This window comes from Hyperoodon ampullatus (assembly GCF_949752795.1).
Source record: "Hyperoodon ampullatus genome assembly, chromosome: 19".
NCBI lineage: Eukaryota > Metazoa > Chordata > Mammalia > Artiodactyla > Ziphiidae > Hyperoodon > Hyperoodon ampullatus.
The window spans coordinates 6689836-6716793 of record NC_136932.1 but is presented as its reverse complement, the minus strand read 5'-3'; the positions used below and the strand labels follow the sequence as shown (position 1 = coordinate 6716793).

The following is a 26958-nucleotide window of genomic DNA, read 5'->3' as shown; positions in this document are numbered from 1 at the left end:
AGCTGGGCTCTGGGGCCACAAAGATGAAGACTTGGGCTCTGCGTGGGAGGTGCCCACCGTGTGGGCGGGAGAGCCGTTCCGCCCTCCTCTGCCTCTACCCCATCTCCACCTTGGGAGCCTTTTACCTGACCGCGGCCATTACTGTGGCGCTCAGTGCTTGTAAAATAAACCCTTTTTGTTGAAGTATAACGTACGCAGAGAAAAGTGCGCAAAGAGAACACACCCGTGTAACCACTTAACAGGTCAAGAAATAGAACTGTTGCTATTTAATCGCCACGCTGGGTGCAACTCTGTGTCCCGAGACGTGTGGGATAGGGCCAGGGTGGGGGCAGGAGGGAGATGCGCAAGAAGCCAACTCGACTCCAGGCCCCAGGCCTGCATTTTCACCCTTGGGCTTGGGAGGTGATTCCCCAAACAGAAGCCTGTGTTCTGGGGTAGGTCTCCTTGTCCCAAGAGGGCAGCAATCTTTACTATCTTGGAAGCCTTCAACAGAGATTACAAGTGAGGAGGAGTCAATCTGGGGTGTTCGCTCGGGCCTCACTTGTCTGTCCGACATCAAGAGACAGGACCGAAAAGCCTAGAAGCTGGAGGCAAAGGGAGCGACCGTGAAAGACTACAATTCCCATCATGCTCCGGGGCAGGGACGCCTGCGCACTGAACGCCGGTTGCCCATGCGGCCCTAGGGCTGGGAGCGCCGCGCCGCGCTGCGCCGCGCTCCGCTGCGGGGAGGCCATGACGGAACCTTCCCAGGCCTCGACCCCGGCCCCGGCCGCGCAGCCCCGTCCCCTTCAGTCCCCAGCCCCCGCCCCGACTCCGACTCCTACCCTCAGCCCGGCTTCGGCCCCGACTCCGGCTCCCACTCCGGCGTCAGCCCCAGCCCCAGCTACAGCCCCAGCCGGGAGCACCGGGACTGGGGGGCCCGGGGTAGGAAGTGGGGGTACCGGGAGCGGGGGTGATCCGGCTCGACCTGGCCTGAGCCAGCAGCAGCGCGCCAGCCAGAGGAAGGCGCAAGTCCGGGGGCTGCCGCGCGCCAAGAAGCTTGAGAAGCTAGGGGTCTTCTCGGCTTGCAAGGTGGGGGCGGGGCCTGGGGTGAGAGGGGGCGGGGTTTGGGGCATCCTAGGGCTTGGGTGGGAATGGGGGCAAAGCTCTGGCTGGGGAACGGCTTCTCACCCCGGGTTACAGGGTTATTGACGGATTCTTCTGCGTCCAGGCTAATGAAACTTGCAAGTGTAATGGCTGGAAAAACCCCAAGCCCCCCACTGCACCCCGCATGGACCTGCAGCAGCCAGCTGCCAACCTGAGCGAGCTGTGCCGCAGCTGTGAGCACCCCTTGGGTAAGGCAGGTAGTGCCCTTGGAGCTGGGGGTGGGGGGTGGAGGTGCTGGGTCCTACTTGGACAGGATGACTTAAGTGCCACATAGTTTCATCTCTGAAAGACCGAAGATGCCTCCTAAAGAGGAATTGGTCAGGGAGTGTGTATGCCCCAAGGGAGGAGAAAGGAAATCTGCCAGCCAGAAGAGACCAGAGGCCACCCAGATAGGAGCAGTCAGTCTCGTTGCCGGTCACGCTGATTGGAGGGACTGAGGGTGTGTCTTGGCTGGCGATGAAAAGGAGCAGGAAGCCCTGTTGATTTTTTCTGTTCCTTTTTCCCAACTGCCGTTTATCCTTACAGCCGACCACGTGTCCCACCTGGAGAATGTGTCAGAGGATGAGATTAACCGGCTCTTGGGGATGGTGGTGGACGTGGAGAATCTGTTCATGTCTGTTCACAAGGAGGAGGATACGGACACCAAGCAGGTCTATTTCTACCTCTTCAAGGTGAGCTTTTTCCAAGTGAGTGTGCGTGGGCGAAGCGGGGAGGCTGGGAGGTCTGCAGCTCTGTATTCCGCTGACCTCTCCTCCTCCTGCTTCCAGCTCCTGCGGAAATGCATCCTGCAGATGACTCGGCCCGTGGTGGAGGGGTCCCTGGGCAGCCCCCCATTTGAGAAGCCTAATATTGAGCAGGTGGGATGAGGCAGGTGGTAAGAGGATTGGGGGCATCTTGGAGGAGTGGGGAGGCTGTGTTATCCATTCCCCCCCACCCCGCAAGCTGAGAACAGGGGAGAGGTTTGGAGAAAGGAGGATGCTTTGGGCTAACCTCAGGGTGGGCATGGGGGTGGGAGGGGGTATCATTTCTCCTCACAGACAGCTCCAGAGCAAAAACCCCAGAGAGCCCCCTGCCCTCAGGAAGCACCTACTTTTGGATAAGAAGGCCCTGCTGGCTGCTCACACCTCCTCCCGTTTTGTCCCCTACCTACCTCCCCTTCTCAGGGTGTGCTGAACTTTGTGCAGTACAAGTTTAGTCATCTGGCCCCCCGGGAGCGGCAGACCATGTTCGAGCTCTCGAAGATGTTCCTGCTCTGCCTTAACTACTGGAAGCTTGAGACGCCTGCCCAATTTCGGCAGAGGTCTCAGGCCGAGGACGTGGCTACCTACAAGGTCAATTATACCAGGTAGGTCCAGCCAGGGACAGCATGGGGGAGGCTTGTAGGCCCAGCCTGGGCTTTCACTTACCACCTCCCTGCTCCTCATCCGCTCTGCAGATGGCTCTGTTACTGCCACGTGCCCCAGAGCTGCGATAGCCTCCCCCGGTACGAGACCACTCACGTCTTTGGGCGGAGCCTTCTCCGCTCCATCTTCACCGTTACCCGGCGACAGCTGCTGGAGAAGTTCCGGGTGGAGAAGGACAAGCTGGTGCCCGAGAAGAGGACCCTCATCCTCACCCACTTCCCCAAGTGAGGCTTATTCTGGCCCGTCGGGATCTTCCACCACGTTCACATCCTCCCTGGGATCCCCTTTTTTCCAGGAGGGCTTCCTGGATTGGTCCTTCCTCTCGCTCCATGAACCTTCTGGGATCTGGGCCTCTACCTGGGAGGCTTGCCCAAGGCCCAGATATAATCTGCTAGCTCTTTGCCTTTTCCCGTACTAGTCTGGGGATGACAGGTACATGGCCCGAGTGCTAACACTGCCCACGCCCCTGGTAGACATGACTAACTGTTTCCCGTGGGGTGTGGACGCAGCTCAGAATCCTTCTCACCACAGCACTCCTCAAGAGCTTGCACTTGAGGTGAAACTGCTTTCCACCCCGTTCAAGCCCTTTCTGTAAGATTTTTCTCTGTTCTGCCACACCATCTTTTCATTTTGAACCTGGCTTACAGCCACCCAGTTCAGGAAGCCTTTCCCAACTAATGCAGGCCCTCATGTGCTCCTCTTGCCACCAGGTGGCAGTAAGAGGTGGCAGGAGAGGGTGGAATCACATTTTGATACTGAGGCCCAGGGTGACTGGGTGCCCCGCCTGGCACACAGCACAGGATGGCTTCGGTTCAGACCCTGTCTCCCTGTGCTGTTCACCGTGGCATACTGGGCTTCTAGTCTCTGTTCTGGATCATCCTGGCCTCCTACCTTCAACGAGGGGCTCCCAGAAGACAGGGAGCTGTGCCTCTTCCGTGTCTGAAGGCAGAGGCTGTCTCTGTCTCCCAGTTCCCTGAGGGCAGCCTCCAGGCCTTCCCGTGTCTGGCCCAGGCCGCTCCCTCAGTTGGAGGACAGAGCTGTGGGACACATTCTACCCTCCCGCCAGATTCCTGTCTATGCTGGAGGAGGAGATCTACGGGGCAAACTCTCCAATCTGGGAGTCGGGCTTCACCATGCCGCCCTCAGAGGGAACCCAGCTGGTGCCCCGGCCAGGTATGTGTCGCACACAGTAGGCTTTCTGCTTGGCCCTCCTGGCTGAGCTCAGCCCCGCAGTGGAGGATGGGCTGCGATTGGCAGCAGTGGGGAAGTACAGGAGGGCTCAGCTGGGGGTGGGAAAGCTCGGGTCCCTTAGAGGGACACACCAGCACCTTCAACCTCCATCCCCCGATTTTTTCGTCTCTCTCTATCTCAGCTACAGTCAGCGCTGCGGTGGTTCCCAGCGCCCCCATCTTCAGTCCCACCATGGCTGGGGGCAGCAACAGCTCTTTGAGCCTGGATTCCGGAGGGGCTGAGCCCATGCCAGGTGGGTGCTTGACCCCTGACCTCTACCCCTCATCCACCCCTCCCCCAGCCTCTCTTGCCGTCCCTGGGAGACTTTGCCAGCTTCCTCAGCAGGCGAGAAGAGGAAGCTCCCAGAGAACCTGACCCTGGAGGATGCCAAGCGGCTCCGTGTGATGGGCGACATCCCCATGGAGCTCGTCAATGAGGTCATGCTCACCATCACGGATCCCGCGGCCATGCTCGGGCCTGAGGTGGGCAGCCCAGCTTATGGACCAGTTGTGCTGGGGGTGGGGTGGTGGCTCACCACCTGAGACCTCCAGCTCAACACCCCTCCTCTGGTGCCAGACGAGCTTGCTGTCGGCCAACGCCGCCCGGGATGAGACTGCCCGCCTGGAGGAGCGCCGCGGCATCATCGAGTTCCACGTCATTGGCAACTCGCTCACACCCAAGGCCAACCGGCGGGTGTTGCTGTGGCTCGTAGGGCTGCAGAACGTCTTCTCCCACCAGCTGCCACGCATGCCCAAGGAGTACATCGCCCGCCTTGTCTTTGACCCGTATGTCCCCAGGAGGGCCCAGCCCGAGGCCACCACACCCAGGCACCTCCTCCTTGGCCTCCCCACTGCTCCCCAGGCCTCTTCCTCCAACCCTGGGCGATTCTTGCTCCTTAGTTCCCAGCACTGTGTACAGCTCAGGCCTCCGGGGTTGTTGTGGGCTCTTGGGGAGCATTTGGGGGACAGGTAGGGCCTGTGACCCGACCCCTCTCCCCTCAGGAAGCACAAGACTCTGGCTTTGATCAAGGACGGGCGGGTCATTGGTGGGATATGCTTCCGCATGTTTCCCACCCAGGGCTTCACGGAGATTGTTTTCTGCGCCGTCACCTCAAACGAGCAGGTCAAGGTGAGTCCATGCCCCTGGTCCCAGCTCCATCCCACCCCCTGCTTCTGCTCTGGACGAGGTCAGAGCAGCACAATAGTGACACAGCTGCCCCCAACCCTTCTTTTAGTGGCCAGACAGTTCTTCACACCCCCACAAGGTGGCAGTTGTACTTTGATAACTGGATTAAGGAAACACCTGTTGACATACGGCACGCCAGAATCAGTAACACTTTTATTTTGTTTTCTTCTAGTTTTATTGAGATATAACTGTCATGTAGGACTGTGTAAGTTTAAGGTGTACAGCCTGATGATTTGACTTACATACGTCGTGAAATGATGACCACAGTAAGTTTAGTGAACCTCCGTTATCTCATATAGTTACAAAATTAAAGGAATAGGAAAAAAAATGCTTTTTCTTTGTGATGAGAACTTTCCAGATGTACAGTAACACTTTTAAATGGGCCTGTATTTCTTTCGTCACAAGAATGTTCACATATGCTGGGGAGTTAACTTCTATAACAGCACCCTGTCCTGGGTGATAGTCCTGGTTTCTGTCCTTTAATTGTTACAGTAAACCCACTAGTAAGTTCCCTGGTTGTCCTGTTTTGTTTTGTTTTTTTAAATAAATTTATTTTATTTCATTTTTGGCTGTGTTGGGTCTTCGTTGCTGCGCGCGGGCTTTTTCTGGTTGCGGCGAGCGGCGGCTACTCTGCATTGCGGTGCGCGGGCTTCTCATTGCGGTGGCTTCTCTTGTTGCGGAGCACGGGCTCTAGGCGCGCGGGCTTCAGTAGTTGTGGCACACGGGCTCAGTAGTTGTGGCGCACGGGCTTAGTTGCTCCGCGGCATGTGGGATCTTCCCAGACCAGGGCTCGAACCCGTGTCCCCTGCATTGGCAGGTGGATTCTTAACCACTGCACCATCAGGGAAGCCCTATTTTTTATTATTTATTTATTTTTTTAATACTCTTTTTAAAAAAATATTTATTTATTTATTGTTTAGTTGGCTGTGTCGGGTCTTAGTTGAAGCATGCAGGATCTTTGTTGTGGCACGCGAACTCTTAGTTGCAACATGTGGGATCTAGTTCCCTGACCAGGGATCAAACCCGGGCCCACTGCATTGGGAGCGTGGAGTCTTAGCCACTGGACCACCGGGCAAGTCCCGTGTCCTGTTTTGTTTTTATTTATTTACTTTTTTAAATGTGGCAGCCACTTTATTTATTTATTTTTGGCCACGCTGTGCAGCTTGCAGGGTTTTAGTTCCCCCACCAGGATCAAACCCGCACCCTCTGCAGTGAAAGTTTGGAGTCCTAACCACTGGACTGCCAGAGAATTCCATGGTTGTCCTGTTTTACGTAACCCGGATCTGCATGGTGCCTCTTTGGTCCTGACGTGTGTGGAAGACAGTCTCTTTGGGGTTCAGATATGATGATGAGTCGGGCCCTTGTGATTCCTCCTCCCCTTGCCTCCAATTCTGAGGCCCAGGGACCGGGAACTAGCCGCCTGAGGAGCACAGCTTCCTGGCTGGGTTTAGATGGGGAACCTCCCTGCCATAGCTGGCCACCTGACTTGGACACATTTCCTCACATAGCTGAGTTTCAGGTGTTTTTCTGTAAAATGGAGGTAACGATAGCTGTTTCATGGGTTAACTTGAGGATTACTCTGTAAAGAACCAAGCACCACACCTGTTCCAGAGTAAGTGCTTAGAAATCCAGCATCCTTCACTTTTCTCCCCATAAACTCCCCTTCCTCTGCCAGTCGCCTTTCCTCCTCCCTGACTTGGATCCCCTGGCTATTCCCACCTCCTTTCCAGTCCGCTCCCTCCTGTCCCTGCCCTCCCCTCCCTGCCCTCCTGAGACCTCTCTAGCCGCAGGCCTGCCCCCTTCCCCTGCAGGGCTATGGGACTCACCTGATGAACCACCTGAAGGAGTATCACATCAAACACAACATTCTCTACTTCCTCACCTACGCCGACGAGTACGCCATTGGCTACTTCAAAAAGCAGGTGACCCTCACCTCACCCCATTTGCCCACTGGCCTGGGGACAGGAGTCATCCTGTCTCATCCCCGATGTGGATGGACTAGGAGTCCTTCGTCTCCCCTGTTCCATCCCACACCTGCGGGGAAGTCCTTCACGCCTGTGTTCCTCCTGCTGCTGCTCCAGGGAAGGATGGGGTTCTCTAGGGCAGTTGGGCAGGCTGGGAGAGCTGGGAGGTTCTGGGGGTGAGTCAGATTCAGGTTGGAAAAGGCTTGCTGATGGATTGCTCGTAACTCTCCACGCCCTAGGGCTTCTCCAAGGACATCAAGGTGCCCAAGAGCCGCTACTTGGGCTACATTAAGGACTATGAGGGCGCGACACTGATGGAGTGTGAGCTGAACCCTCGAATTCCCTACACGGAGCTGTCCCACATCATCAAGAAGCAGAAGGAGGTGTGTGTGCACGTGCATGCGTGCACTCACACGTGCACGTCCCCATGGGGCTTCTCAGGAACGTGCACTTGAGGGTGAACCCGTGTGGATGCGTACCACGTGTACATGCATGTGCGCACGTGAAGTGGGATGGGCCAGGGTCTTGGTTCTTGCTCGGCCTCTTAGGGGAAATTAGGGGGGCCTGACGGTGGCCTGGGAGGGTGGTTGCTGGAGCTGGGTTGGCCCCTCAGACCCTTCCTTCCCTCAGATCATCAAGAAGCTGATTGAGCGCAAACAGGCCCAGATCCGAAAGGTCTACCCCGGGCTCAGTTGCTTCAAGGAGGGTGTGAGGCAGATCCCTGTGGAGAGCGTCCCCGGCATCCGTGAGCAGGGGCCTTGGCTGGGGAGGGGGTGCGCTGCGTGGGGTGTGGACAGGCGTTCTCAGGGGTGTTCTCCCCACTCCCCACTTTGCAGGAGAGACGGGCTGGAAGCCGCTGGGGAAGGAGAAGGGGTGAGTGTTGTGTGCAGGGAAGGGGAGGCAGGAGCGGGAGGCGGAGGGCCCGGGAGCCTCAGACTCGGCCTCTCCTGCCCCAGGAAGGAGCTGAAGGACCCGGACCAGCTCTACACGACCCTCAAAAACCTGCTGGCCCAGATCAAGGTGGGGAGACCAGGCTCCCTTCTGGGGGTCCCTGTGCCGATGGCGGCGGCTTTCCGACCCAGGGTGGGGGGTGGCTGTCTCGAGCTGGGCGGGGGCACAGTGGGCCTGGCCTCAGCCCGGCTCTCCTCTGCAGTCCCACCCCAGTGCCTGGCCCTTCATGGAGCCCGTGAAGAAGTCGGAGGCCCCAGACTACTACGAGGTCATCCGCTTCCCCATCGGTGAGGACCCTCCGTTCCAACTCCTTCCTCCCACACCTGCTCCGGCGCCCTGGGCCGTGCAGCCCCCGAAAACCGTGCCCTTCTCTCCTGCTGCCCAGACCTGAAGACCATGACAGAGAGGCTGCGCAGCCGCTACTATGTGACCCGGAAGCTCTTTGTAGCTGACCTGCAGCGGGTCATCGCTAACTGCCGCGAGTACAACCCCCCGGACAGCGAGTACTGCCGCTGCGCCAGCGCCCTGGAGAAGTTCTTCTACTTCAAGCTCAAGGAGGGCGGGCTCATTGACAAGTAGTGTGGCTTTGGACCTCGGTCTCAACCTGGAATGTCTCCACCTCGGGTTCTGATCTAATCCCTGGGGTGCCCTTGTGCCCAGGTCTGCCTCAGTTTGAGACACTCCAGCCAGGGGCCCTCCAGGCCCTGACCCTGCAGCCCTTTCAGGGCCCTGGGCCGCCCCCAGGCCTGCAGCTCTGTCCCCCCCTTCACTGTGTCTGACCTTGGGAAGGGGCCTCTCGGGTCTGGGGTTCAGCCCCTCTAAGAGTGGCTGGTGGCCGGAGGATGAACCCTGTCCAGCCCTGGTGGCCCCCAGTCCTGATCCCCCCTTCTCCCCACCCCCACCACACACACACACACACACACACACACACACACACACACACGACACACCACACACAGACTCCACACACACACACACACTCCCCCAAGCTATGGAGTTTTGGAGTCCTGGCCCTGGCCCAGGTCACTGTTTCCTCAAGGGCAGGATCGCCAACTGTTTAGCTTGAGTGAGGGGGCTTCAGGGGTTGGAAGTTCAACCTGGACTGGAGGGGCCGTGCCTCACCCTGCACTGTTCTGTTTGTCCCCCAGGGGTGGGGGGCATGGGGACCATTCATTCCCTGGCATTAATCCCTTGGAGGGAACAATAAAGTTTGGGGGATTTCTTTCTCAGTGTGATTGTGTCTTCAGTAGAATCCCCGGCCTTAGCAGGCTGACCCTGTTCCGCCAGTACTGCCTGCGGGCTGGGGGCTGCCCTCAGCAAGCCTCGTGCCTGTCCCGCGCCCCTGGGGCGATGGGGCCTGCCGGGCTGCAGCCCCCCCGCTTCTCCCTGCTGGCTGCTCCCGGTCCAGGCGAAGACTCCACTCCCGGGGGAGGGGCTAGCAGGACCCAGGAGGAAAGAGAGGGTGCCTTGCTGTCAGCAGCACTTGTCCCCTCCCTCCACCCCTCACCCTCTCACTCGCCCCTCACCCACCAGGCCCCCTGAAGCGCACAAAGTGTTTTCTGTGGGGCAGCGAAGGGAGATTCCTAGGTTGATCTCCGCAGGGCCGGCCCCTCCCCTCAGTTTCAGTTTCCATTTCCTGCTCAGCGGAGCCCAGCAGCATCTGGGCTAAGCTGGCAGGGCTGCAGGTGAGACCCGGGCTGGCACGGGGCAAGTGTGGTCTGTGTGGTACTCAGCCTTTCCCCCGCCCAGATCGGTTTCCGGTAGGTCCCTCCTCCCTTCCCCCCGCAAGCTGAATGGAGTCCGGGGCACAGGGAGTTTCCTACGCAAGACTGAGCGGGCCAGGAGTGGAGACTGGCACCGAGGGGTGCCGGGCCTGGGAGGGGGCCAGGAGGACCAGTGCTCTGAGCTCCCTGCCATTTCCAGAATGGAGCTGCGACCCTACCAGTGGGAGGTGATCATGCCTGCCCTGGAGGGCAAGAATATCATCATTTGGCTGCCCACGGGCTCTGGGAAGACGAGGGCAGCTGCTTATGTGGCCAAGAGACATCTAGAGACTGTAGACGGAGCCAAGGTGGTTGTATTGGTCAACAGGGTGAGTGTCCTGCCCTCCCCCCAGCGGCGTCTCAACTCCTCGGGTGCCTCTCAGGACCCTCCGGAACTCCAAAGCGGCTGTGACCGTCTCTAAGCTCACCTGTCTTTTCACCCACCCATTCCAGAACTCAGCTATGGCCCGGGGGTCACCTTGCTACCCCCATTCCCCAGGCCCTGATCCAGCTTCCTCTCCCCATCTCATTCTCCACCCCCAGGTGCACCTGGTGACCCAGCATTGTGAGGAGTTCAGCAGCATGCTGGGCAGACGCTGGACCATTACAACCCTGAGTGGGGACATGGGGCCACGAGCTGGCTTTGCCCACGTGGCCCAGAGGCATGACCTGCTCATCTGCACGGCTGAGCTGCTGCAGAAGGCACTGACCAGCCTGGAGGAGGGGGAGCATGTGGAGCTCAACGGTGAGGGCTGGGGGCAGGGGGAAAGGGTGCACCCCTGAGGCCCCCTGCCTGCCAACCCCAGGGCTCCTGTTCTGGTAAAGGTGTTGGGACATTTCATGGGATGAGGGGTTCCCCATTCACCAAACCCCAGCATACACCCCAGTAGAAACAGACCTGGCTAGAGTGCAGGATCTTGGGCAAGTACCTTCCCCCAGCTAGGCCTTAGTTTACTAATCTGTAAAATGGAGGTAAATCGTCCCTGCCTGGCCCGTTCTCTGGGGCCCAGCTGCAAGCTGTGAAGGGAGGAAGGAATTCTCAGATGAGTTGTGGGGACTACATGAAACAGCTTATGGGAGGAAGGGCTTTGCAAGCTTAGGTAATAACCTTCTCTTGTGTGCCTCCAGCCTTCTCCCTGCTGGTGGTGGATGAGTGTCACCACACGCACAAAGACACCGTCTACAACGTCATCCTGAGCCGGTACCTGGAGCTTAAACTCCGGAGGACCCGGCCGCTGCCGCAGGTGCTGGGTCTCACAGCCTCGCCAGGCACTGGTGGGGCCTCCACGCTCGATGGGGCCATTGACCACGTCCTGCAGGTCAGCTTGGCCCCTGTGACCCTCCCACCAGAAACCTCCCTAACCTGTCCTGCCTAACCCCATGCCCATCAGCCCTCTCCAGACTCCCCAGGCAGGGTTCAAGGCACTTCCCTACCTAAGCTCCAGCCTCGAATGACTTCTTGCCGCACTTAGAATAATCTCCCAAGTCCACTCTGGCTTACAAAGTCCCATGTGACCTAGGCCTTGCCTACCTCCCACCCTCATTTCCTGCACCCTTCCCCTCACTCCCACTATTCTGGCCTCTCTCTGTATCTTGAGCATGTCAGGCTTGTCCTGTCTCAGGACCTTTGCACTTGCCATTTCTTCTGCCCTGAATGCCTTTACCCTGCACTTTACTTGTCAGGCTCTTTCTTGTCATTCAGGGAGCAGCTTAAATGTCACGTCTTTTTTTTTTTTTTTTAATAAATTTATTTATTTATTTATTTATTTTGGGCTGCGTTGGGTCTTCATTGCTGCACATGGGCTTTCTCTAGTTGCGGTGAGCGAGGACTACTCTTCGTCGCAGTGCGCGGGCTTCTCTTTGCAGTGGCTTCTCTTGTTGCAGAGCACAGGCTCTAGGCGCACGGGCTTCAGTAGTTGTGGCACGCAGGCTCAGTAGTTGTGGCTAGTGGGCTCTAGAGCACAGGCTCAGTAGTTGTGGTGCATGGGCTTAGTTGCTCTGCGGCATGTGGGAATCTTCCGGGACCAGGGATCGAACCCGTGTCCCCTGCGTTGGCAGGCGGATTCTTAACCACTGGACCACCAGGGAAGTCCCTCATTCTGTTACTCTTTGCTTGTTTATCATCTGTCTCCCCATCTCCAATGTAAGATGCTCTGTATCCCCGGTAACTAGAACAGCACTGGGCATAGAGAAGGAGGGCAATAGCTATTTGTTGAACACATGAGTCCCCACTCCCAATGGCCCTGCCTCAGCCCATCCTGCCCCAAAGCTCTGCCCATTGTCCCCACAGAACCCCCCATTCCAGTGAACCCCTCTCTGTTGCCCCAGCTCTGTGCCAACCTGGACACATGGCGCATCATGTCACCCCAGGACTACCGCTCCCAGCTGCAGGAGCACAGCCGCCAGCCCTGCAAACAGTACGACCTCTGCCACAGACGCACCCAGGTGCATGGGGGGAGAGCCGTGGCAGGGGGTGGGGTCTGGCGTGAAGTTAGGGCACCTGGGGTTGAGCTCTGACTCCACCCTCACTGGCTCTGTGGTTTCGGGTTATTTGCTTTTGTCTCAGCCTCCATTTCCCCTTTTTGTGAAATGGGGCAGATACAGCCCATGCCCTCAGCCTGCTGTTTTGTTTGACTCAGATGCCACCGTGGGCATCTCTCAAAACCCTGGGCACGCTTTGCAAACCGTAAAGCTGGGGCACTCTGTGCTGAGGCTGTTCCAAGCTCTCTCCTGCGGTGCAGGCACTGTCCGGTGTCTGCCAGGACAGGGCTGCACAAGGACTAGACATCACTGTGCTCAGGCCAGAAGTCAAGGATTCCGACATAGCAGGAGCGGGGTGCAGGACCCCGACCTCTGCCTCCAGCCAGGACTCCTTTCACACCCCAGCCGGCCTCCCTCTGGGGCTCCCTCCTGTCCAGCTCCGATGTGCCGGCAGTAGCGGCGCAGCTTCGCCCGGAGATCAGCGTCCGCACTGGGTGCCCACTCCCCCGATGTGTGTGGGAAACCCCTCACACCCTCACTCTTCTCGTCCAGGAGCCGTTTGGCGACACGCTGCAGGAGCTCATGGACCAAATCCACGACCATCTGGAGATGCCCGAGTTGAGACGGGACTTCGGGACGCAGACCTACGAGCAACAAGTGGTGGAGCTGGGCCGGAATGGTGCGAGGGGCCGTTCTCGGGAAGGGCTAGGCGGCCGGGGCGGGCCGGGGCGGGGCCAGCCTGGGCGGAGCCTTTCGGGGGCCCGTAGCCTAGGCGGAAGTGGACCCTGGAGGGGCGTGGCCACTCAGGCGCTGCGAACCCTGCCCTCCCTCAGCGGCTGAGGCGGGGCTGCAGGAGCGGCGGGTGTACGCGCTTCACCTGCGTCGCTACAACGACGCACTGCTCATCCACGACACGGTCCGTGCGGTGGATGCCCTGGCCACTCTGCAGGATTTCTACGACAGGGAGCGCACCACTAAGACCCAGATCCTGCGTGCCGAGCGCTGGCTGCTGGCGCTGTTTAATGGTGAGGCTCGCAACTGAACTAAAGGTCAGAGGCCAGCCAGGACGCAGGTGCCAACGTGGGTGGGGAAGGTGCCACCGAGGGTACTGGGGCCCGAATTTTCTAACCAAAAGTCCAAGCCGTGGATATGACAAAAGATAATATGCCCTCGTTTGTGAAGGTTTGCATAGCTATAAAAACTAATTCATGTTTTTGACAGAGATTTTTTAAAAAACATTTAATTGGGACGGTCCTTGAAGGTTTCGGTTGTGTGGTACCTTTAAACTGGGAAAGTGAGGTGGTCAGAGAATGAAATGTAAGGCTAGAGGAGGCCGCAGCACAGGCTGGAGGGCAAGGATCTTTCTGAAGACCCGGGGAGCAAAGATTAGTATGAAAATGTCCAGGGTCATCCTGGTAGCTGGGTTGAAGAGGGGTACTGGATGAGGTATGTGAGCAAAGGATTCTACACTGTAGGCCCCCGACCTAAGGCTGGGCAGGCAGAGGGTATCCTTAAATGTGCTTCTGGTGCTGTTCAGGGGAATTAGGCAGGAGCAGGTGTCGTCAGGCACCCCCGGACCCCCAACTCCTGTAATCTTATCCCCATGAGTCCCCCACGCCCAACCCTGCCCACCTCCAGACCTGAGTCCTGCGCTTCTGCTTTGGGCTTTTCTGGCAGACCACAAGAATAAGCTGGCCCACCTGGCAACTCATGGCCCAGAGAACCCGAAACTGGCGGTGCTGGAAGAGATCCTGCAGAAGCAGTTCAGGAGCCCCGACAGCCCCCAGGGCATCATCTTCACCCGGACCCGCCAGAGCGCTCACTCCCTCCTGCTCTGGCTCCAGCAGCAGCCAGGCCTGCAGACAGTGGACATCAGGCCCCAGCTGTTGATTGGGGCTGGGAACAGCAGCCAGAGCACTCAGATGATCCAGATGACTCAGGTGTGGGTTCTGGGGAAAGGAGCTGAGGGTGGGGCTTCCCCAGTGGAGAAAGGGAGGGGACAATCTTCAGCACAGAGCAGTGGGGGATGGATTAACTCCAGGCAGAGGGCAGAGAGCTGCGGGGGGAGAGGGAGACACTGAGATCCCCAGTGTTGAAGGTTCCCCCAATCTGGAGATCTCTGGGGGAAGCGAGGCAGAGGCTTGGGGATCTGCAGGGAGACGCGAGTGATGTCCTCAGGACAGGGAATCAGGGGTCTGGGGTCCCTTACATGAGAAGAATAGGTCCTGAGAGCTCCTGGAGTAGAAGGGCAGGGACCTTTAGGGACTCCTAAGGGAGACGGGGGTGAGATGGGTACCTGGGAAGATGAGCAAGGTCCTGGGGCTACTTGAAGATAGAGGTGGGGACGCAGGGTTCCTAGGGAAAGGGGACAAGATTGTGAGTAAAAGGGCTAAACCAGGAGAGGCTGGGCTGGCAGGAAGATAGGCCTCAACCTACCTCATTTACCATCCTCTTTCTCCTCCCCCACTTCCCCCCAGAGGGACCAGCAAGAAGTGATCCAGAAGTTCCGGACTGGTACCCTGAACCTCCTGGTGGCTACGAGTGTGGCAGAGGAGGGGCTGGACATCCCCCAGTGCAAGGTGGTGGTGCGCTATGGGCTCCTGACCAATGAGATCTCCATGGTCCAGGTGCCCAAAGCATCCCTCCCCAAAACAGCCCTCAAAGGATGCTGTGTGGGACCCCAGCCCCACTCAGGCCCCTCTGTTTTCTCTTTTCCCAGGCAAGGGGCCGTGCCCGGGCCAGCCAAAGTGTATACTCATTTGTGGCGGCCCAAGGGAGTCAGGAGCTGAAGCGGGAGCTGACCAATGAGGCGCTGGAGACTCTGATGGAACGGGCAGTGGCTGCTGTGCAGGAGATGGACCGGGCCAAGTACCAGGACAAGGTCTGTGGGCAGCCTGACTACCCTGCGGGGAAGGGGACTGAGGACGCTCTGCCTAGAAGGTCTCTGACTGCACACACATACACGCCCCTGGTCCCCCTTCCTCTGGGGGCTAGCCTGGCCCGCCTGGGGAAGATTTGAATGAAGGGAAAGGTAGAGGCTGGGGATGGGGCTTCCAGGGAACGCAATGGCCGTTCTCCAAAATGCCTTGGAAACAGGCCTTATCCAGGGCTTTGAATTTTTCCTCACCACCAAATATTTTGTGTATCTGTGAGAGCCGCCTTACAGCCCTTCTGGAACCAGGCAGCAGGGAAACAGACAGACACATCCACAAAATAAGCCCAGAACCAGGGCTTAAATCAGTTCCCCTGAGGCAGGGTCACCATCGTCCAGCCTTGTTCAGCATGGTCCCTATTTACTCCTGTTGTCCCAGCATAATTATTAATGATGCCCCATGTTAGATTAAAAGAAGCCACTTTGCACGAAATCCTCCAAAGAGGGAGTAAAAAGATCCAGCAAAAAGACTTGCCTTCCTCTCATATTTTTTTCCACCCCCATATTTTTTTCCACAGAGCTGCTTCTAAAAACTCCAGGGATGGTTGAGGAAGTCCCTTCTGGGTGCTAATAATCTGAGCCCTTTGGGAGCCCTTTGGCCCCCTGGGAGCATTCCTGGGGTCAGGTCTCTCAGGCCCCAGCCATGCCCCGTGTCCCCTCCCACCCCAGATCCAGGATCTGCAGCGGGCAGCCTTGGTCAAGCGGGCAGCCCAGGCGGCCCAGCGGGAGAGTCTCCAGCACAAGTTCCTGGCAGAGCACGTGCGGCTCCTCTGTGTCAACTGCACGGTGCCCGTGGGCTATGGGAGTGACCTACGGAGGGTGGAGGGTACCCACCACGTCAACGTGAACCCCAACTTCTCGTGAGAACTGTAGAAGGGGCTGTCGGGATGGGAAGCGGGGAGAGAAGAAGGGTATGATGGGAGATGGAGAATCCCTTCCATCCAGACAGTGCTTTGAGGGTTTGGAAAGTCAAGGAGCATTTTAACAACGACCAAGTATGCATTTTCACAGTAGTCTGAGGAGACAGGTCTTATCATCACCCCACTTTACAGGTGAGGAAACAGAGGCTCAGAGAGGCTAAGTGACTTGCCCAAGCTCCCACAGCCACTATGTGGTTGAGCAAGAGCTGGAATTCAGGATGCCAAATGCTGAGGGGCCACAGACTGGCCCCCTGGTCCTACCTACTTTGTTTTTGTTTTTTTAATATTTATTTCTTTATTTTTGGCTGCATTGGGTCTTAGTTGTGGCACTCAGGATCTTGTGTTGCAGTGTGTGGGCTCTTCGTTGTGGCGCACAGGCTTCTCTCTAGTTGCGGCACGTGGGCTCATTAACTGCAGCACATGGGCTCTGTAGTTGAGGCGCACGGGCTCAGTAGTTACGGCACCTGGGCCTAATTGCCCCGCAGCATGTGGGATCTTGGTTCCCCAACCAGGTGGTCCTACCTACTTTGAAGACATCAAGAGGGGCTAGTTGTCCCTGAGCCATCCCCTCATCTTCCACCCTCTAGAGGGTAACCTTTCCCCATCCTCCATCCATTCATTCTTTATTAGGTACCTGCTATGCCAAGGATCTTCACACAGGTTCTCTCATTTGAGGAGGTAGCATTTCAACTAGGGCTTGTCTTGAAGGATGCACGGGGTTGGAATGTGAGATGAGAAGAGGCAGGGATGATGCAACGGGAGTAATTCTGGTTGACTTGAGTGGAAGAGATGGTGAAGGATGAGATTCTGAAGGAACACAGACTGGCCCGTGGAGGACCTTGAAGGTCGGGCCTGAAAGTTTAGCCTTTGTCCTGTAGGCAATGAAGAGTCTTGGGGGGATTTTGAGCAAGGGAATGTCAGGGTCAGATGTACATTTGTAGAGGGTCACTCTTGACAGTTGGTGGAAGGACGATGTGGGGTTGAGAGTAAGGATGGAATGGGATGGAAGGATGGGGCAGGGAGAGCTGTTGGGGGACTGTTGAAATCATCCAGGTGGGTAGTGCTGAGGCCAGCTTGGGCAGAAGAAGGTGCCGTGGAGGCAGCATAGGCAGAGAGAGTGTAACCTCTCGACGGGCAGGAAGGCCCAAGGCCCGGGCGCAGGCTCAGCAGGCAGGAGGGCATGAGATCTGGGGCTGGGGTTGGGGGGTGGGGTCCATGAGGGCTGTGGCCACTCCCATTCTTCTCCAGGATCTACTACAACATCTCCCAGGAGCCTGTGGTCATCAACAGAGTCTTCAAGGACTGGAGGCCTGGGGGTGTCATTAGCTGCAGGAACTGTGGGGAGGTAAGTGCTGGGGCCGTGGCCCTTAGCACTAGTCTTGAGAAGTCCTCAGTCTGAGAGAGGAAGCCCAGCCTCTGCCATCAGGGTGCCCTCACTGGGATGGGGGAGGCAGCCCTGCCCCAGGAGCTCCCAACCTGAGGAGAGGAGTTCCACCCCTGTCTTAGGGAGCCCACAGTGTGATGGGGGAGATGGCTCTCAGGCTGAGGTGGGAGACATAGGCCCAGCATTCATGAACTCCAGCCTGAGGAGAGAAGCCCAGTCTGAGGACAGAGATGCAGACCTGGCCATCTCTGTCCCACCCACAGGGCTGGGGTCTGCAGATGATCTACAAGTCAGCGAAGCTGCCAGTACTCAAAGTCCGCAGCTTGCTGCTGGAGACACCGCAAGGGCGGGTCCAGTCCAAGAAGTGGTCCCGCGTGCCCTTCACCGTGCCTGACTTTGACTACGTGCAGCACTGTGCCCAGAGCCTGGCTGACTTCTCCCTGGACTGACCGTCTTGTCCCTGCAGTGCCTGCTGTAGCCTGCAGGGGGCGGGAGAATCCACAGCAGCCACCGTCTCCTGGGCAAAGCCTGGGTCCAGCCCCTCCCTCCGGAGTCACCAGCTCCAGGCTCCCGGCTGACCAGCCACAGAGGAACCCTGGGCACCCAGGCTGGCTTGGACTCCCACACTCAGGAAGCAGCTGGAGAGCCACAGCTCATCCCGGACCCCCCTTACATGTACACAGACACCTTCGTATGCAGTGGATGGAGCTGGTGGGGGGAAACTGAGGCAGAAGAATGGCCCCACTGTACTAGGCATCGCCAGTTTCCCTTGGCTTCAACATTCCTTCCCTGCCAAGGCCACTTGTATTCTTTGAGATTCTCCATAAATTAAAAATAAAGAAGTAGAACTCATGTAGAAAATGGGTAGTATTTTTAAAACAGATGTGTTGAGGTATAATTGACATAACTGTACATATTTATAGTGTGCAATTTGATAAGTTTAACGTATGTATGCGCTCCCGCAATCAAGATAATGAACATCACCATCACCCTCAAAACTTCCTTGCTCCCAACGTAATCCTCTTCCCTTTCCACATCCACCAATCTGCTTTGTGCTGTATTTCTCTCCTTTTTTTTAGTTAGTTTTGTTTTAATTAATTAATTTATTTTGGGGCTGTGTCAGGTCTTGGTTACGGCATGCGGGTTTCTTTCTAGTTGTGGCACGTGGGCTTCTCTCTAGTTGTGGCTTAACTGCCCGTGACGCGTGGGATCTTAGTCCCCCGACCAGAGATCGAACCTGTGTCCCCTGCATTGGAAGGTGGATTCTTAACCACCGGGCCACCAGAGAAGTCCCTGTGCTGTATTTCTAATGTTCAAAGCTTTTTAAAAAAAAATTTTTTTTTAACACCCCTCTTTATGGCTATCATGTAACCTTGATTTGGAGAGAGCGTCAAAAGTCTAAATTTGAGAGCCACTGAGAATGTGAGGCCTTTCTGCCTCCTCCACCCCATACTAGGCTCAAACCCCAGTGCCCCCCTTTCCAGCCTCTCCTAACCCCCAGGTCATCTCCCCTGGGCTGAGGAGAGGCTGAGAGCCAGGATTTGAGGGGTAGGGCTCAGGTAGGCATGGGGGGTGGGAGAAGTTGTAAAGGCCTAAATGTTCTGTTCTCGTTTTAACAAGAAAGAAAGAAAAAGAAAGGCAAGATCTAGGTTGATTCTTCAGGGAAAGGGCTATTTCTGTAGTAAGCAGCCCAGCAGGCAGGAGTCACCTTCAAGAGGAAGGGAGGGGGCTAGGGCAGAGATTTGAGAGCAGGATGGCAGTCCTTCCTGCCGTCTAACCTCCTTCCCTCTGGCTACATCCCTGGTCCTGCCTAAGGGTAGATGGGAAATGATGCGCACTCCCTTCTCCCAGCATCTTTCTTCAGTCTGCCTCTTGTCTGATTGAAGGGTGACATTTCAGTAGCAGCCTTTATGGCCTCCACTCCCCCGGAGAGGGTACCCTTCTTTCCTAGGGCCTCTCTTCCGGCTCTTCTCCAGTGTTCCTTGGCCGTGGCTCCAGGAGTCACCCTCCTCCTCCCTCCTGTCCCATCTCTGCCTCCCGGGGCCCCTTCTTCTGCCTCTCTGCTCCCCACTTCACCTTCACTTGTGATCTCTCCTGCCAGCAACGTGCCTTTTACGGGTCAATAAAATTAGCGACTGGGGGCAGAGGGAGGGGGGCAGGGGCCCCGGGGTGCTAAGCTCAATGGCCTTGAGTGTGGCTGGATGCACGGAGTCCGGATGCCTGTCATTCCAGGGCTAAACAGTGACAGCTGAGGGACCTGAGCTGGCGCTGAGGGCAGGGGTTGGGGTGGCGTGGTGTGTGTGTGTGTGGGGGGGCTGTGTTGCTGGGAGAGAGATGGACTGAGGCTAAAGATGACCTGGGCACCTAATGGTCCCCTCGGTGGCCTGAGCCCCTACACAGCTGACCCCTGGATGGGGGGGCCCTGACTCTAGAGGACGTGTCCTATCGCGCACCCACCTTGCCTGGCTGGGAGAGCTTTCCTGAGCTCAGATGGAAGGGGGAACGCAGACGAGGAGGGGTTCCCGGGCTTGCTTCTTCGTGTGAGGGGGTCTTCATGTGGAGCCACTGCCTCCAGGGCACTTGGGTAAGGCTGCCTGAAGGAGGGCATTCCATGAGGTCCTCAGGACCCAGGAATCCTAACTCCCAGCCCTCAGAATAGCTAGAGCGCCAGAGCCTCCCTAGTGGCCCGGATGCTCCCCCCCCCCCCCACCCTTTATGCCCACCTGAATAAACCGGCCCGCTCCTCCCCGCGGAGACTCGGGGAGGGGCTCGGCCGCCGCTCCCCCAGGCCCCGCCCCCGCCCCGGGCCCCGCCTCCGCCTCGGCAAGCGCGAAGCCGCTGCGCTACGGAGCGCGGTGAGAGCAGGTGGCCGCGACGGGCTCGTCTGTGCCCCGCAGGTAAGTCAGCGACGCAGGCTGGTCCACGCTGAGGACCTCGAGGGCAGTGCGGGAGAACAAGGCAGCCCCTTCCACCTGTCCTGTGCCCTCGCCTCAAAACTGGGGGACCCCAAGGGGCAGGGAGGATATCCCTACTGGCTCTACGCACTGATGCTGGGCATCTAGGTAGCGGGTGAGACTAAACTCTGGAGAAGTTTAGAGGGTCACGGCTGGCTTTCCTTGATGCCGAGGCAGGCTGCGAGGGACGGACGAGGACAGAGCCGGGCCTGAGGCGCGCAGCTTTCGGGAGGAGAGCAGGTTGCGGGTGGTGACTGCGGGGCTCCGGGTAAGGAACCTCACTGACTCAGAGTGCCCCGTGCCTCAGTCAGTGCAGCATCTTACTCCCTCCCCCCACTTAGGGGCTGATGGGGTGACCCAAACGGCCTCTGAGGGAAAATGCGGCAGGAGACACCGCATACCTGAGTTGGAGCCTGGGTTTTCTGGTGTGCCCCAGGGCACCTGCATCATTTCTTTACGCCCTGGAAACAAGATGTGCGGGGCTGAAAGGGATGAGGGAGCAGGGGCTGGTCCGGATGGCCTGGGGAGCCCAGAGAGCCTGGGGACTGAATAGATCTTCTCTGCGTCCGTGTCCCGGAGCCAGATGGGGGAGGTGATCACAGAAGTGGGCGTTATTGTAGACGTGGGTGCACTTGCACCTTGTGTGTTGGGATTTGGGCTGTAGGAAAGGGGCCCTGCCTCCTAGGACCTCGAGGAAGGCTTCCTGGAAAAGGAGGTCCTGGGTTGACAGCTCAGATGGGATGCTTAGAGCTCTGAGCCACAAAGGAGAGTCAGACTTTGGGCCTAGCTGCTGTGTTAGGGTAGAGCAGGGGACCCCAGATAGTAGAATGGAGGGAGGTCAGGGTGCTGCTGTCTGGATCCAGCCAGGACCCCATGGACCTTCTAGAGATCATCACAAGCCAAGAGACGACAGACCAAGACCCAACTCAGGTGGCGGGGCTTTCTGTGTCTGTCTAGTTTCCCCATTCCATTGTCTCCTCTCACCACATACACTGTCACTGTCAGGAAGTTCTCTCTCATATCTGACCTTCATCCCTCCTGCTTCTGTGCCAGCTTCTTGCTTCTGGGAGGCAACGTGCTATGGTGGAAAGAGTGGGGACTCTGGGGCCACTTAGACTTGGGTTCTGTCACCTCTACCTACTGTGTGACCTTGGGCGAGTTAGTTCACCTATGAGTTCGCTTCCCCACCTGTAAAATGGGGTTAATAATAGAACCCACCTCATAGGGTGGCTGCAGGGATTAAATGAGAATGCGCACGTAGAGTGCTTAGCACGGTGCCTGGCGCCTGGTGAGGGCTCAACAAGTGCAAGTGTCCCCTCCTGTGTACGACAGCAAAGCCGATCTGCCAGGGGTAGGGGTGGGGTTGGAGGTTCTTTTTTAAACTTGGCCGGAGAGAGCCGTGCCCTTCACCCCCCCACCCCCCACCCCCACCCAGCCCCTGCTGGTCCCTGGATCTTGACTGGATCTGTCTGGGCTGCCCAGGTCCCCTCACCACCTTCTCCCTTAGTCACCCTGTTTTTTGTCTCCAGGGTGAGAAGACAGGGCAGGGACCAGTAGCAGCCCACTTGGGGAGGGCTATGCCTCAGGGGAACAAACTGGCTTAGAGACCCAACCAAAAAAAAAAAGGCCCGTTGTCATCACCTCTCTGCCCTCCCCACATCCAGAAATCCACGAGTTGGGATCAAGCTGCACTAAATTTTTCCAGGGAGGTAAATAATACAAGTGACTGAAAGTCCTGTTTGGGGATTGTCCAAGCTGCCCTCCAACGGAAAGACAGCTCCAGCTCCTGGCCCGAGTTCTGGAGGCTGCCAGGGAAGTCTGGGTCTAATAAGTGCCCTTAAACCTGGGCGAGGGAAGGGTTGCCCATACCCCGGCTGGGTGCTTTCAAGGTCTCTGCTCTGGCCCTCCTCTCGCCATCCCTCTCCCTGTGGGGCGAGGAGTAGTCAGCAGGGCCAAGGGGATGAGCCTGGGTATCCCCTTCAAGACCACATGCGCCATACCTGTGACTCCGGAGGTCCCTGCCCAGAAGGTCGCCGGCTTGCTCCCAGCTATGCAAGCCTCTTCCCTGGGCCCGTTCTCCTCAGGGCAGGTCATGCCACTAATGTGTGCACCCCTAGACCTGAAGGACACCTGAAGATGGCTAAGGGACAGCTGTTTGCAGGGCATAAAGATGGAACCAGGTTGTGAGTTGAGGCTGGGTGTCGACCTCCATGCCTGTGAGTCCCTTGCAGTAGAAAGGGGGGCTGCTGGCGGGGCGCAGGGTGGGAGTGGAGCTGTCTCTCCCTATACAGAGTTGTTCTGCAAAACTCCCAGGAGTCAGAGACATCTACATTGGAAGCTGGTCTTCCAGGACATTATGACAGTGTATTTGTCAAGGTGGGAGGTTAGAACTTATTTTTTTTATTTTATTTGGTTTGATTTTGGGCCGCACCACGCAGCTTGCAGGATCTTATTTCCCCAACCAGGGATCAAACCCGGGCCCTGGCAGTGAGAGCGCTGAGTCCTAACCACTGGACCGCCAGGGAATTCCCAGAACATATTTTAATTAGCAGGTTCCTAGCTCGATTTATAACTTTTAAATATTTAGACATGGGCAGGTGGGCCCTTATTTATCCTCCTGCTCCAGGCCCTGCAAATGTTCGAGGTGGGCCTGGCAGCATCTGTGACTGAAACCGCTATTTGGTGAATTCCCTTCCTGCTCTCTCTGTCCCCCAATAGCACCCCTGTAAAACTGGGCTTAGGACACGCCCACCTGGACCAGGAGGGAGTTTCAAGGTGAAATGAAGACTGTCAGCTGCCACCGACAAGCAGTCCCCCCTTGGGCCTGCTGACCTCATTCTCCATGCCAAAACTGGGACATTTAAAACATGTCCTGTGATGCTTAAGAGGGAAGGGGTGAGGGGAGAGAGGTTGCTTATCTCCTGACTGTGGGGCGGGTGTGGGCACTCACTGGACCCAAGGAGCAAGGAGGGAGTTCAGTGGGGCTGCAGCAGCAGGAGGGAGGGAAGTCAGACTGGGGGAAGATCAGGGCTGGACCATTTCTCCAGCTGCCTTTCTCAGAGGGCGCTGGACCCGCAGCCAAGAAGGGGGCCGTGTGTCTGGAATGTGGGTCCTCCTCTAAGTTTGGATCTTGGGTTTTGGGTGAGGAAGAGTGTGGGGGCCAGCTGGCCAGGCAGTGGGGGTCATCCCCAAGCAGGAAGGAATGGCACGTTGGTCTCGACTGTAGCTGAGTGCCCTGTGGCACCTGAACACACCGTCTGTTCAGAACAGGAGACGCGCAGCCTTCTCGTGGTCGTCTCTGACTCCCTCACGGATCCTGATTGGGCTGCTTGAGGATCAAACCTGCTGCCTTGGCCTCATTAGCGCTGTGAAGTGCTTGGTTGAACCGGACACACACACACTCGCATTCAGACACACACCCAGGCAAGCATGCCCACCTACACTAACCCACAGACGTCACTGAACGGTGGCGCACCCCTAATCACCACTCCAAGTGCAATCCGAGATACAGATCCCCCGCGGACCCATCCTGACACGTGCCCTACACCAACTCCTTTGCCTTCATTACAGTTCACATTCCCTCTCCCCTATTGGTGACTTTTCATTCACCTTGGGTGACCCACCAGCTCCAGTGGCCAGGGCTTGGCTTACTTGAGGGTGGTTGGGGGCCAGATGCCTGCAGGGGTTCAGCGTTAGGGACAGGAGGCAGCCATGCCGCCCTCCTGGGACTCCCCGCAAACCCCGCCAGGCTCAACAATCGGCCCCTCTGTTCCCCCGCGGCTCGCAGGGAGTGTCTCCAGGTCCCTGTGTAGTTCTGGAAGCCTCTCAGCCTGTACGGGTGTCTGTCCCCGTGTCCCGTGTGCTCTCTGGGCGGCCCTCCCCCTGCTCCTGTGCCTGTCATTCTCTGTCCTTCTCTGAGTCTCTCTTTTCCTGTGTGTCTTTCTTTATTCCTCTCCCCTTTTCTCTGTACATCTGTCTCTGTCTCTCTTAGTCTCTTTCTGTGTGTGGCTCTGCCCTTCCGTCTGTCTCTCTGGCACGGACACATGTCGCCTCACTCTCAGTCTCCTTCCTTGTCCCTTGGCTCTGTGTCTCTGATCGTGGGGCGTCTCACTAGTTCATCTTTCTGTGTCTGTTTGTCTTTGCTTCTCCCCATCTTTGCCTCTGAGTCTAGGTCTCTGTCTCTCCAATCTCTTTTCCTCTCATGAGGCGTCCCAGGGAACAGGACAGCCAGGTGTCTCTGAGTGCAGAAAAAGGTGGTAAAGCATCCCCAGGCGCTGCCATCACCTCTGGCCCCTCCAACTGCCAGGAGGGGGGAGGACTATCAGGTTCTGGGGAGGACGGCTGTCGGCCCACCTGCCCCAGCTCCTCTGTTGAGAACTTGAGAATTTGGGGGCTTTGGCTCCAGACGGAAATATTCAGCATCTTCTTCTGCAACAAGGCCCCGGGTCATAGGCCTGGGAGCAGGGCTGGGGGTTCAGAGTGACGAGGGAGAGAGCCCCTTGTCTGTGGCCTTGAGCCGAGGGAAAGGTCTTGGGGACTAGGAGTCTTCCTCAGAAGCGTCACTGACCACTGACGGTTTTCGTTTTCCTCGAAGCAGCCAAGCTCAGCGCACCCACCCCAGGCCCCAGCTTCCAGATCCAAGCCTCCACTGTGCTCCCCGCCCTGTTCCAAACATTTCTGCCAGCTGCCCCAGGGCCGCGGGGCCTGTTCAAACAGCCTCCCTGCCCTCTCCCCCAGCCTCCCCACTTCAGGGGGCCTCTCCTCACTGCCACGGCTTCTTGGCTTCTCTTACAGGAGCGGCTGTGTTGGCTGTTTGTTTATTTGACTAAGGTTTCCTTGGGTGGGGTGGGGACCGACTCCATAGGTGCTTTTTTCCCCACTTCAGATGCACAGGCCAGAGGCCAGGCCGGGCCCTGCCACGCTCCAGCTGCCCTCCCCCAGCACCCCCATCAGCCTCTCCTACCTCCCCAGGCCCCAGACATCTCTACCCTCCTGATCTCAGGTCTGTTGGTTCCTACATCTGATGCCAGCGACCCCCTCCCACTGGCTGGACAGGAGAGGGAGCCATGACACAGCCCTGTAACCCCCATCCCTCACCTGGCGTTGGCGGAAATACCCTGAGAAGGTGTTGGGAACTGGATCCCTTGGGTCCTCTGGGGGTTCCCAAAGGGAACACATGGGGTGTAGTCTTCAGAATGTGGGAGAGGCCTGCCCACCTGCCTACCCACCCTCACTGGCTGAGCTTGGAGCCAGCGGTAGAACAAGACTTCAGCGGAGGAATGTTTCTCTAATGGGTTTGGGGCCCTTCCCAGGATTCATCCCAGAATGATCTCCCTCGGACCCCAAGGGTCATTCTGTCCCTGGATTTTGTATGGTACTGTACTGTGTACAGAACTGCCACATCCCACCCTATGAAACCTGGAGAGGTCATGAAGGCCCCATCCGGGCAGAGTCTGGACTCGACGCCAGGTCTCCTCATTCCCCACAGCTAGGCCTCCTCCCCGGGCTGAGCCAGAACTGCTCTGTGGGCACAAAGGAGCCCAGGCTGCCTTGGCTGTCCCTGCATCTCACCCTCACCCACGCCTCCTCCATCTTCCCGGGCTGCAATGGAGACTCCTGGTCCCCACCCGTGTCTCCAGCTGGGAAGGGAGTGTCGGGGCACGAGTCTTATGACCTTGTTCTGAGATCTGCTGTCCTAGTTAGCGGCTTCCTGAGGGGAGAGGGACACGAGAAGCTTTTAGAGATGGTTGCAGCCATCTGGGTGCTAATTGAGAATGCGACTGTCCCTAGGTTGAGGCCGGGGACAGCTATTCCGGGGCTGTGGGATGAGGTGTGGGAGCAGAGAGGCCAGAGGGGGGATCAGGAAGTTTCCCCAAATAGCCTGGCCAACAGCCAAATGTGGGAGCCAGGCCTGGGGGGGCAGGGTGCCTAGCCCAGCTGGGGTGGGGGTGGGGCCGCTGGCCAGGTGGCACATGGGCTTGGACCTTGGGAGGCTGGGCAAGGGACAGAAATGAAGCAGGACTGGTACTGTCCCCTCCTTTCTGCTGAAATGGGCTTCTCCAGAACCTGGTGTCATGAGTAAGAGCGGGTTAGGGGTGGAAGACTGTTTCCTTGCCCTGTCTCTTTACTCTCCCGGGGCTTTTGTAAGCCCTAACCCATCCCCCCACCCCTCACCCTGGTGCTACTGATGTATTCACTCATTCATTCATTCAACAAATATTTATTGGGACTTCCCTGGCGGTCCAATGGTTAAGAATCCACGCTTCCATTGCAGGGGGCACGGGTTCGATCCCTGGTTGGGGAACTGAGATCCTGTAAGCCGTGTGGCACAACCAACCAAACAAACAAATATTTATTGAGCACCTACTATGTGTTACAATTTGCTAGGCCCTGCCCTGGGAATTCAAGGAGGAATAAGACAGGGGGAATAAGAGAGCACATGAGGAGGCAGGAAGGACTTCTACCTTAAAGAAGGCAAGGAAGGAAGGCCTCTCACGGTATTTCAGCATCAGCCATGAGAAAGAGAGGTAGGAGTCAGTAGGAAAAGAGCGCTGCAGCCAGTAAGAACAGGTTCTGAGACCCTCCGAGGTGAGGGAGAGCTTGCTGTGCTCCGGGGAGAGAAAGAGCCCAGTGTGGCTGGAGTAT

The 26958-nt window shown here is 57.5% G+C and overlaps 2 protein-coding genes across 4 annotated transcripts; both read left to right on the top strand.

Annotated features, from left to right (window-relative positions):
• Positions 1-717: 717 nt before the first annotated feature.
• On the top strand, positions 718-9103 carry KAT2A (lysine acetyltransferase 2A; the record flags this gene model as incomplete). Of its 3 annotated transcripts, none has more annotated exons than XM_079724631.1 (18): positions 718-1071; positions 1211-1334; positions 1672-1817; positions 1914-2003; positions 2310-2491; positions 2582-2773; positions 3616-3722; positions 3922-4032; positions 4122-4261; positions 4356-4564; positions 4781-4907; positions 6776-6886; positions 7168-7311; positions 7559-7673; positions 7765-7801; positions 7885-7948; positions 8082-8166; positions 8265-9103. In XM_079724631.1, 18 exons carry the CDS (start codon positions 733-735, stop codon positions 8456-8458), a joined length of 2517 nt encoding a protein of 838 aa, XP_079580757.1. In that variant the 3' UTR covers positions 8459-9103. The 3 variants fall into 3 exon arrangements, with proteins under 3 accessions (XP_079580757.1, XP_079580758.1, XP_079580759.1); XM_079724632.1 differs by having other exon boundaries at positions 733-1071; positions 4125-4261; XM_079724633.1 differs by having other exon boundaries at positions 733-1071; positions 4125-4261; positions 7168-7314.
• Positions 9104-9803: 700 nt separating this feature from the next.
• Positions 9804-17978, top strand: DHX58 (DExH-box helicase 58; the record flags this gene model as incomplete). The annotated part of the gene is made up of 12 exons (XM_079726361.1): positions 9804-9971; positions 10186-10387; positions 10771-10961; positions 11971-12087; positions 12676-12802; positions 12957-13148; positions 13801-14063; positions 14601-14750; positions 14843-15004; positions 15725-15915; positions 17224-17320; positions 17623-17978. The coding sequence occupies 12 exons, from the start codon at positions 9804-9806 to the stop codon at positions 17806-17808; spliced, it is 2046 nt and encodes a 681-aa protein (XP_079582487.1). The 3' UTR covers positions 17809-17978.
• Between the last annotated feature and the right edge of the window lie 8980 nt (positions 17979-26958).